Below are 12,095 nucleotides of genomic sequence, written 5' to 3'. Positions count from 1 at the left end.
ACAGGACAACGATTCACGATAGTTTGAATGAGACTGGGGTTTCAGAGCGGAGTATAATACCACGTGGTAGGATTGTCTGACTTCAAAGTAGATTTGCACCCTGAGGTGAAAAAAAAAGAAAAACGTAGATTTGCGCAATGAAAGAAAAAATAATAATAAAAAATCGTTCTTGGCAAAACTTTGTTACATGTTAAAACAGGTCCAATTTTCTTTGTTTTACAAATTCATCCCGGGTGACAGAAAAATCTTCAGGGGTAGAAACGTCTGCACACGGCAGTTAACCCACAGCCAGCTGTGATTAAACTCCCTGTCGACGGTGGATGTCGCTATCAAAAGCATCTGTACTGAACCCAGTCACAGCATTGTGAGCTAATGTGCGTCTGTGTGTGCCTGCAGGGTTTTTGTGTGTGTGTGTGTGTGTGTGTGTGTGTGTGTGTGTGTGTGTGTGTGTGTGTGTGTGTGTGTGTGTGTGTGTGTGTGTGTGTGTGTGTGTGTGTGTGTGTGTGTGTGTGTGTGTGTGTGTGTGTGTGTGTGTGTGTGTGTGTGTGTGTGTGTGTAGAAAGGACCAGCAGAAAGCTGTAATTACACAAAGCCCTGCTCTCCCCAGCCAGCTGACAGGGGCAACCATTTATCGACTACAAAGTCTCTCCTGTAGACAACATGGCGGAAGTTTACATACTGCGCCCAGTGCACACGTGTCCATACATGCTCAGATATGTTTGGTTAAACCATACCTGGGAAGCTGAGAGAAGATCGCACACACACACACACACACACCACACACACACACACACTGGAGATTAGTTTGGACAATTGATTTAACATCTTCACTTGAAACCAACACCACCAGCACATCTCATTTCATTTATAACACATCAACATGATTGAGCGTGTCCAAACAATGTCGAAACCCTGCAACGGTGGCTCCGGTAGTACGCCTCCATCTGTCCCTCCGTCCATAGATATACTCGTTTTAGGCGAACTTGTCACGGCCCCGTTTTTTACTGTGTGTCTCGTTTCATCTTCCGCTGGTTCCGTGTTCCTGCTTTTATCTCGTCGCCTTGTTCGTTTATGGTTCTGCTTCTTATGATTCCTGAGGTTGAAAGCACGTTTTCCATTCGTCTTTTACGTCTCCCTCGTTTAGTGTCCTCGTCTCTGGCTGAGTTACTCTGATTCCTTCCTGAGTTTTCACCGTCTATAATATATATATCTATGTTTAGGTCCTCCATCGACCGTCCGTCACTTGTGTGTTGCTGAGAGGCAACAGTACCAACCCCCCCCCCCATTACCGTTCTTTCTGCCTTCAAACACACTTAACTCGTCGTTATCTGATTCAGTCTGTTTGAAGAGATGTGACCACGTCTCTGTACCGTGCAGCCGATTCAGAGCTCCGCTGTCAAGTTAGCCATGATTCACAGCACATTACCTCCTTTACAGTCGCATATTAAAAGACCATCACAGCGCGGGCGTTTGATTTCCACCTCTGACTGGAACTATTACCGTCACACTTTACGAGGCTCAAAGCCGCTAATATTGCCGGCTATCGTCTCCATCACCTAAAATAACTTTGGGTGCATGTCGTAAAACCCGACTTTCCTCACCGTGGACTCGGAGGACGTCATGCTTTTCTAACCGAAACCACTTTCAGTGCGTAATCTGCTGCCACACACACATACACACACACACACACACACACACACTGCTGGGGCAATAAGAACCTGGATTGGATCAATTCACCAACACAATGTTATTAATGATCCTAAAAATGGCCTGATTGATTGAGCGCTCAGAATTAGCCCATCCTTTAACGAACAAAGTAAAATTAGAGCTTCTCAGATCAGGTGTTAAAGGTTGACGTGATCAAACGGCAGATTTTCAGGCCGTTCGTAGATTCAAGACTTATTTCAAGCCAGTGTTTTAAATACTGATAATAGTTACAGACCGTTGATTCCCTATTTGTGGGGACATGGTGACCTTGTGGGTCACTGTTTGCAGGTTGCCACTGTGGGTCCATGAGCAAGGCACTTGAGCACCATCTTATCTTCTAATTCCTTAGTTTCACTGTCGAATCGAGGTATTTTATTTACTTTAAAATGTCTTTACGTTCTAATCGATCACATTTCCTATCAAAACTCAACGATTTAGTCGGCAAATATGAATTTAATGGCATAAAAACTGCATGTCTCCCTGAATGGTAAGATTAGTTGTTTTCTTTTCTTTTTGTCGTTAATTGCCTTAAGTAGTACTCGTAGTCTAACACCACATGGTATCATTTTATTTAATACTTTTACTGATGCATTTTTAATCATGAGAACATTGGTGACCCTCACCTGGAGATAATCCTGGGCTTTATCAGGCTTTATCAGGTCACCTGGAGGCTCTGCTTGACCGGCCCGCAGGGTTTTACTGGGTAATCCTGAATCAAATGAAAATTACTGTGATTATTGGCTTTATTTATTGCATCTAAAATTACACCATAATCACACAGTGGGTTGGCTCCAGTCAGAGCCGAGGAAAAATTTGAAGTATGAAACAATATATATATAGCTTCTATTTACTGATTTACTGAACTTGACATTCAGAAAAAAAAAAAAAAGATGGTTTCCAGAAAAACTCTGGGGAAGACAGAAAGTGACGCAGAGCAACAGTCACTGATAAGAATGATCATTAAAAGCTTTTCACCAAGAGATAATTCAGATTAAGCAAATTTTAAGTCATTTTTCAAAGTCGTTGCTCACGCCCGAGATAATCTAACAGCGAAAAACTACCGAAGAAGACACAACTGGAAACATACATTTCAGATCTGCTCCACTGGATGATATTTATTCATTCATTCATTCATTGCTCAAGGTCCATTTTTCAAATTCCTATCGGCTCAATTTGTTGATTATGACTGAATCTGCTTATGCCAATGATATGACTCAAGTCCGCGGTATTCTGGGGGCCGCTTGATTTCGCTGGAATATGGTTTTGACTGACCTCTTGCCATCGCCATTTACCCTCATTTTTCTGTTTTTCTTCTCCTCTCCCTCTCTGTCTCTCTCTCTCTCTCTCTACTCTGTATGCTGGGTTTGTAGCCAACTGCATCCCTCAGTGCCAGAATGGAGGAATGTGCCTCCGGCCTCAGCTCTGTGTCTGCAAACCTGGCTCAAAGGGGAAGGCATGCGAGCAGAAGACGATGGCCGTGCACCCCTTCCCGGCGGCACCTGGAGGTTTCCCCAGCAACGGGCACACGCCGGGTCACACCAACGGACACCACCCGGTGCCCCAGCGGCCCATCCCTCAGCAGGCGCCCCCCAACGCCTACGCCTCGGCCTCCGCTCCGGCGGGCGGCGTGGCCCAGATGAAGCTCACCGTCAAATCGGCGCCGCAGTTCGTGCGGCCCCACTACATCCAGCAGCACATCCAGCAACAGTGAGTGTCCGCTTCTTGGTTCCGTTTCCTCGGCGTGATTCCCGGGACGCGTCGGGAAAAGCCGTGTGGCTTCCTGCTACGGTGGGACGTTTCGACTCGAGCGGGTGAAAAATAACGCCACACGACGAGAAAAACTATCTTTTTTTGTTGTCCCTAGCCTTCTCCAAAAAAAAACACGTCACTATGAACACGGCTCGACACTTCAGGGCTTGTAGTACACATTCCAGGCCTTTAGGGGCGCTGTGACTCACCAAACACACTAACAACACACTTTAGAAGTAGACCCTGCTCATAAACCTCCATATAATTCTAGTTTTTTAATGGTTAATTGCACAATTGGGATTTACCCCAATTACCCCATTGAGTTATTATTTATTTACCTCAATATCATCGCTCTCTGTTCCCTTTTTCCTGAATGACGTGCTTGTTTTTTTTTTTTTGTCGGATTCTAAGTTTGTGGATAAACTCATATTTTTTTTTACGTTTACTGATCTCTGTGCTGTTTTTCACCGCATCTGGGACTTGTGAGCAAAGATAACCGATTCAGTCCCGTGGTCAGAGACAGGCGATCAGTTTACACCAGTTTGCTGCGTCTACTTTTATTCAGAGCTGAACGATGTGTCGCAAATTTATCACAATATCAATGTGTGCAATATACAGAGACTGACTGAACTGTAATATTTGCTCCAACACTCTGTGCATTCATTATCTGCGTGTCAACATATTGGACCAATCAGAAGAAGCTGTAGCCAATGCACCAACAGTCAGGTTAACCCCTTGAACACCGGGCAGGAAAACGATCAATACGGTAACAGCCCCTATTGTAAATTTGCTGTACCGGTGTTCCAAAGGCAATTGTATTTTTTATTATATTCTCATAAAACCTTGTTTGAAAGCTTGCGTTCGCTATAGAATGAATATTATATTCATTTTTGGATAAAATACATCTCGGATTTCCTACATTTTGTCAGTTTCTGGGTCCAATACAGCTCCGATGTAGGAATTCTTCTTCTGCTCATTCTGTTCGTCATAATCCAGATAAGAATATCACAATCTATCGCCCACCTAATACTGCATGCATACTGAAAAATCAACTCAAAATAGACGGGCAAGAGGTCAGGATGCTTTATACAGTCATCCATTGGCTTGTCAACCAGGAATTACAGATTCACCCATTCATCTTTCTATCTATAAATTCATACGTCTGTCATCCTGAACAGCCAACAGGTTGAACCACCGACTCTCGTGGTTGTGATCAAACAGAGTTAAAATACCAGAAGTTTCACACAATTGAAGCGGAGCCTCACATCTGTTGACATCTGTTGACGACCACGGTGTTTTAAGCAGTTCCCTGACATTTTGAAAGCGTCGTGGGGAAATAAAGCCGGCTCTGTTTCTGCTCGGAGCCCGGGGGGCGGAATACAGGCTTCTGGCTGTGGCGCCGTGATTCATCTTGATTATCGCCGTCACCCATCAGTGGAACGATGGCGGGATTTTTTTTTTTTTCCTCCGGTAACTTCAACATATGGAGCAGAACTGCCATTGACACCTGCCGCGGCCGAGCGTCGGTTTGTTTTGTCTGTCGCTGCAGTCGGCCGGGGAAAGCGCAGTCACATCAGACACAGTTACATCAGACACAGTTACGTCTACTTCAGTGAATGTGGCTCCGGACGAACCTCCACGTTTCGGCGGCGGACGCATCCGTGAAGTCCAGGCGGTGGCGGCGGCGGCCAGCGCTGTGACGGACCGATCCGGGGTGTTTAAAGGGTGCCTCGCCGTGTTTTGTTTCGAAAGCCTTTTCGTTAGAATGTCAGCGTTGTTATTCTCTACACAGGCACCAGTAATTGCTACCAGATCTGCCCTCGAAAGCTGCTCTCAATTTACCGAGAGGATTTATCTCTCACAGGGAGAGCGACTCCCCCCCATTGGTTCTCGGAGCAGAGCGGTTATGTCATCGCAAAGGGATACAGAAATAGGGCGATAATCAAATCAAGAATTATTCATTGGCCCAGTTGGGTCCGTCCGACGAGCTGAGTGATTCTTCTAAATGACTAATTCGTCTGAAATCAGCACAAATGTAGCCGATGTGACTTCTTTGGCCGTTTCACTGCATAGATGAGCTAAAACTGTGGACGTAGAATCACAGGGACATTTGCAGACGTCGTTATTACAATATGTCGTTCAATTCCTCAGTTGTAGGAATAATCAATGAAAAGTGGTTTGGTGAGGTAAAACTGCAGCACCACAATCAGCTGGGATGTAAAAAGAAATGGGTAGAAAAAAGTAATTTGCATTTTTTCTAAACTAACAAGTTAATAACAGTGGATGGATGCGTCATCATGGACAATCGGACAGGATTGAATTAGTGTGTAAAATTGACAAAAACTCTACTTTTGAGTTAAATTTCTTACAGTCACACAAGCATTGTTCCACTTTCTTCTCTGCTTTGACTCTTGATCTTTAATTGGATTTGAAATGTGAAAAGAATAAACTGTTACAGACACTTATAGTTATAAAAACATTCTCTCATCTGCAGTAAGTCAGAACATTTTAGTTTTTGAATCGTAATTTTTGATTTTGATCAGGTTAATCATTAAACTGTAAAGTATTTCAATAAATTCTGTATAAATAGTTCATCTACCTTCATTTTCCTTTTTTTTTTTTTGCAGACCTATCGATGTTCCAGTTCGAAGTATTTGGGATTTATTCAGTAGTTGGAGAGGTTCTTTAAACAATTTGGGGGTTTACCACGAGTAAAATCAAATTTGTATCTGATTTTTGAAAGTTCTGTTACGTGTAGATACTCTCTAAGTACCCCTGTTTCTGTATTTTCTTGATAGTCCCCCTCACATTTGCTAATATTGATTGATGTCGTCTAAGAAGTACTAACACGCATATAATATAATATTTAAATTGCCTTTGGTTAATTGAATAGCAGTAAGAACCCCATGAAAAAATGGAACGGACCATCTCTCAGGGATCACGAACTGCACGTTGGGAAAAAAAACAAATTTCTTTGGACGTCAAAGCACCTCTGATATCTGTGGCCCAAACTTCAAATAGAAAAAGTACCAACAAAATATGAATTACCAGTGACCTACTGCAATTTAGAGCTGCTCCGAGTTGATATGTCACTGCAGAGCCACCATGTGATGATGACCACTTCCCCGTCTTTGTGGTCCAGCCCATAATTCAGGCTAATGCGAGTTAATAACTGCCGCAGGAGTCAAATGCAGCAACGAAAAAGAACGAAAGCTCTTAATTTCTGACTGTGGGTAAGCTACAGGTATAATGAATGTTATCTGTGCGTTGGTATTGAGCTCCAGCCGGCTTTTACTTCTCCTGGAGGAGCCTGACCCGACACGGCCTCTCAAATTCAATATCCTCCAACATCCTCTCAGGTTCACTGATTGATTAGATTTGACCAGAATGAATCGTATGGATGAAACTCAAACCATGTGCTTTCTTGCAACCAGTCAACCATTAGCGGATGAAGAAGGTGATTTATTTGGTCTCGATAACCAGGATTTAGAATTTCCTTAAGATTAATGACAATTATAGATCAGTTGTACAACCAGGAAATATCAGATCCAACAGCAGAGTTCACCAAGCGCAGGGTCGTTTAATAGGGAATGTGAGCCTGGGATTAGTCATGGGACAGGCTAGTTTCTATCTATATCTATATATTTATAGATATAGATAGATATTCATCTTTGTTTGCATGTTTATGTTCATGGTAGCTATAGTTTTCAGTACTTTGGAAACGCTGCCGTCGAAAACAGAAAAACTGTTTGTGCAAACAGGGTCTTTGTCATTGAGCAGTGTATTTCATGTGTATTTTGAAAGGATTCACATTATTATTATTATTTTTTTTTTAATTGCCACGGCAGCACAGGCCAATCGACTGATTTCATTACACGGCAGTTTCAGTTTGAGTCTCAGCCACTGTGATCCCTTTACTGAACGGGCCTGTTGTGTGGATTAACAGCAAATTCCACCTTTGGAGTCTGTAGTGAACAGGAAAAACTCTCCCGTACTTTTTCAATCAACCACTAAGAGACTCTCGGCTCGGCCTGAGAGGCTTTCGATCATATTGACGGTCCTCGTCGCCGTGGCTGCAGTCTGCCTGTCCTCCGTTGTGGCGTTGCTGAAACGTGCGCAGCCCTGCTGAGGTTCAGCGGGTTCGTGGCGGCGGACCGGAGTCTGTCGGCTCTCGTGGGGACGGACACTTGGACGGCTGAAGTGTAGGGGTCGGCTGCAGCCTGTGATCACGACTCGAACCCTGAAGGCCAAGGCTGAACAGATTCCTCCCCTCACACACACACACACACACACACACACACACACACACACACACACACACACACACTGAGCGGGCTCTGGTAACCGTTCACTGGACACCTCTCTCTCTATTTTCATTTGATGTCGGGAGTCGTTGCCAGTCTTCGCATGCAGCCAGATATTTTGTGAAAGCTGGACTGAAAACTTGAAAACGAGTGTTTTGAACGGGGTTCTCTCTGTCTCTCTGCTCAGACTCTCACCCCCCCCCCCCCCCCCCATTTAGGATTTATAGAAGTAGCTGTTAACGGGGAGCCATAATATTTGAGTACATACTGTACAAGCAGCATTAAAATTCATTCACAACTTTTTTTTTTTGTCGAGAAAAATCTCATTTCTAATTCTAATCTCTGAACCGTCCACTGTGTTTAAAATGATATAAGATATGAAATACTGTAGCAGGTGATGTCCGTCCTGCAAATAGGGAATAAAACCCCCACAAAATAAACACTGACTGTGATTTTTTTTTTTTTATTGCACAGAAGCATTTTCTTGGACTCTTGAAGTTCATTCCGCTTCCATCTCTTGTCGTTTTCTTGCAAATAGACTCACGTTGTCCTGCAGGACGTTTCGCCTCCAACCTGGTGTCCAGATTAAATCTTGAGTTTTCTCCAACAGTGGCTCTTGCTGTGTCACTCTCCCATAACGGCGCTACGAGGAAAGAACGATCGTATGCAGATGATGTCCCGTTGTATTACATGTTTTTAATGGTGAAGATGTGATTTTACAGCTGTGCTTATATTTGGAGTGACGTTCAGGTCACGATTAGGTTCAGACACTTCTTGAGCAGAGTCGCTGCTGATGTCATGGCGAGAGACGTTTCCTCGGCCGCCTCGCCACAAACTCCATTTGCTATCGTTTCTGGACTTTTCACAGAGCTGTCTTAACCGAGACCTTTGCGATTGTCGTCTGAAGTTAAACGGCGTCGGACACAACCTCGACCCTCGTGAAGACGTCTACTCTCATATCCTGACTTCAGAAATCTGTTGTCAACGTCTGTTTTTATTCTGTTTATTCTGTTGAATTAAACATCCTGGAAAAATCAAAAGGCAACTTCAAAAGCAGTTTTAATTACACTCCTTTTGTAGAGCTTTTGACGACCTAACAAGGACTTTTCATTTCAACTGGTTCGTGTAGTATCTGTACAAAGTACTGCAAGCGGTGACGCATTTGCTCTTATTAGGAACAGAAGTTGTAATATTAGCTAAAGGGGGAAGAATGAAGTGATTCATCACGTCGATAAAACCACTGACAATAAGCCAAGCGCTGACGGTGGAAGCAGCGATCAGCTTCTCCTGCCCCGGGGATCACAACTCGCGTTTCACATTCACGTTTATCGGTATTTATGTTGAAACATCAGGGGCAAAGAACTGGACGTTGTGCATTGAACCTTACGTAACACCAGCACAACACAGGGTCTGGACTACCGGTGGACTCGCCCTGGTTTTCTTAAACCTTTATCTATTAAATCTATGAAGACTTGTTTCAGAAATCATCACTTCTCTGGGGATTTCCTTAAACGGTGCACAATATGTCCAGTCTGCAGTTTTACTTGAGGGTCTGAGATCTGCTCAGACTAAACCAGGGTCTTACCAAGCCCACCGCTGGGTCGTCTGAATATAGACTCCACGTCTCCTCACCACCCACACATTGGTGGACGCTCATCAGTCTGCGCACATGATGTTCTCCAACTTGTGTAAACATACAAGTTCACACTGCGTGAACACACGGACACCAATTTACATCCCTTGCAGATAATCCAGAGGGTCGCGCCACAAGATGTTTTGGGTGGGAGTTTGTGTATCGTAGCCACGACGATACTGTATACATTACTGTACACGACCACAACCACCATGCATTAGTTGCATCATCAGAACAGAAGGGCTATTTGAGACATTACAGGGTCATAGCCGAGCTATTTACAAGGATATCACATTCTGTTTATTTATACTGCGGCAGGGGGCCTCTCATATGAATGGGATGGAAATACATTTGCTTGACAAATGGCTGTTGCCCCGTGTTTATCATCTTCCCTCCGCCGCGCTGCACTCTCCTGGTATCCTTCATCTTTCTGAGGAAGGACAGACTCTTTTCGATCCATGTTCAACGTTCCGTACACAGTGTGTTGTGTCAAATATTTAAAGGACCTTTGCCTGACCTTTTTTTTTTCTTTCTTCAGAGTGCCTTCACATGGTTATCCAACTGAAATGTACAAACCTGCATTTTATTCAGATGTGAAATAAACGCTTACATGACATTGCCAAGATCCGCTGGAATATTGAAACCTGCTTGTGGATAAGTAGAAATTCTGACATGTGGAACATGCCACGTACTGTAAGTTTGTTTAGTCGTCAGATTCATTGGCTTTTAGCGTTTCTGGGATTTTTATTGTTTCCATACAACCCTGTAATAATCAATTTCGACTTTCGATGGGCAGAATTATGATTCTCAGCAGAGTTTTCTATGAGAAGACCTTTAGATGTTTCACAGACGTTACTTGGCAAGACATTGAAAATGTGTCCTGGTATGTTTGACAGGCCGAGTGGTGGGATTTTGACAAAACACAGGTGGAAACGATCGACCAGGTCGGATACACAGAGCAGAGCAACGGACGGCGGCCAGGACATGAAACATGAACAAACCAACAGAAACCAACAGACTCAGCCTTTGGGCCAAAATATAAATAAGACAACATGATAAGACAGGAGACACTAGAATCAGACAGAATATAATAAAAAATCTTAAAACAAGGTCAGGCAGTCATACTCTGGAATAATTAATAACTACACTTCGAATGGTTGATATCCCATAATCCCATCAATAACTTTTAATTTCCCCTTCATAGAGATTAGTTTTCTGCTCCGACCATTTAAATAATGTGAATTATATATATATATATATATTTCGAGAGAGAGAGAGAATTATCTCTGTTATCTCCATGTTTGTTGTTAGCACACAGTTTAAAAGTCATCATCATATATTGGCGTCTCTGGTTTTGGGCACCTTTGAAAAGTTTCATATTTTAGAAAACGTCGTCAAACGTAGAAGCAATAACAGACCTAAATGAATCAATGGTAGTGAGTCAGCTGTGGCGCCCGGGGACGGTTCCCCCCCGACCTGCTAGATGGAAGGCGATTGTGGTCAAAGACATAACATTCATTCCCCCAGACGTCGTTAACACCAGACAATCCCGCATTCTTGTCAGCGGCCTTCCCCTCCGTCTGTTTTGAAGAATTGATCTTTGGCAACTGAGTCGAGATAAGCCGCTCGTCTTCACTAATGTCGATCTGCGCGATCACAATTCGGAGCACACGCCCGTCCGGCTGCGCGGACCTCTCGCACTCAGCGTGCCGTAAACAAGGTCGACTAAATTTCATTCAGCCTACTTTGGAAGATAAAGGATGTAAAATGTAGACGGCCTCTATCTCTTGGAGCTCCACAGGGATTCACACCATTTCTCTTCAAATGAGAGGATATAGATAACGCCTGGTGGTTCCGATCTTCGACAGCTGACCAAACAATGATGAGCACACGGACGCATCCAATGCCTTCTTTTATTTTTATCCCAAGCCCATGCCAGGATCCCAGGGCCTCAAATATATTTGCTATTTTTGCCAGGAGCTCTTTTAAGTCGTACACAAACAACCCCATCCAGTGAAGTTTGACATTCAAACGCCAAACATCCTGGACTGCCGTCTCCACGTGAATCCAGACTTCTGCTCATCCAAACACACGTGAATGCGAAAAGGTCTACCCAGTGAGGGCAACCCTCTCCGACAGCAGGGGCGGCAAACATAAGGCAAGTGGTCCAAAACCGGGGCCACAGAGGCTCCAACCCGGCAAAATGTCAAAGAAAACATACGATTTTTTGAAAGGTAGTGGACACAAGAGAACACTGAGATCCTGGCTAAAGTATTTTTTTCATTTTTTTCATTTTATTATTTATTTCATTCATTTAAAACAATGCAACAACAGCATTTCATATGAATGAAAAGGAGCAGAAAGAAGTCAAACTTCTAATGTCTGCCCCTTATCAACACTAAATCATTTACAGTTCCAGTTTATTCACATGCAGCGTCTTTTTCCAAGACATCAAACACAAAATACATAAATAAGGTTGATCTGCTCCTCCGCAGTGTCGTATTTCTGTAACATTGACAATTTAACAAGTTTCTTAAACACATCAATGGACTTAGAAGTTTTAATTTTACAATCAAGACTGTTCCACAGACCGACTCCTTCCATTGAGATGCATTTTTCCATTACGGCTGATTGAAACCTGGGTTTTGTAAAAAACCTCAGTTCCTTTCAGTTCATATCTACTTTTTCTCTTGGCGAATCTT

General features: G+C 43.5%; 1 protein-coding gene across 1 annotated transcript in view; it reads left to right on the top strand.

Moving 5' to 3' along the window:
• The window catches only part of ltbp1 (latent transforming growth factor beta binding protein 1), a 96,290-nt gene that overhangs the window by 19,074 nt on the left and 65,121 nt on the right, over nucleotides 1–12,095 (top strand). The window contains 1 exon segment of the mRNA XM_080507483.1: nucleotides 3,078–3,414. Within this exon segment, the coding sequence (XP_080363609.1) occupies nucleotides 3,078–3,414 (337 nt within the window).

The sequence above is a fragment of the Blennius ocellaris genome (assembly GCF_963422515.1).
Source record: "Blennius ocellaris genome assembly, chromosome: 13".
In the NCBI taxonomy this organism is placed as follows: Eukaryota; Metazoa; Chordata; class Actinopteri; order Blenniiformes; family Blenniidae; genus Blennius; species Blennius ocellaris.
This window is presented reverse-complemented; position numbering and strand designations above follow the sequence as displayed.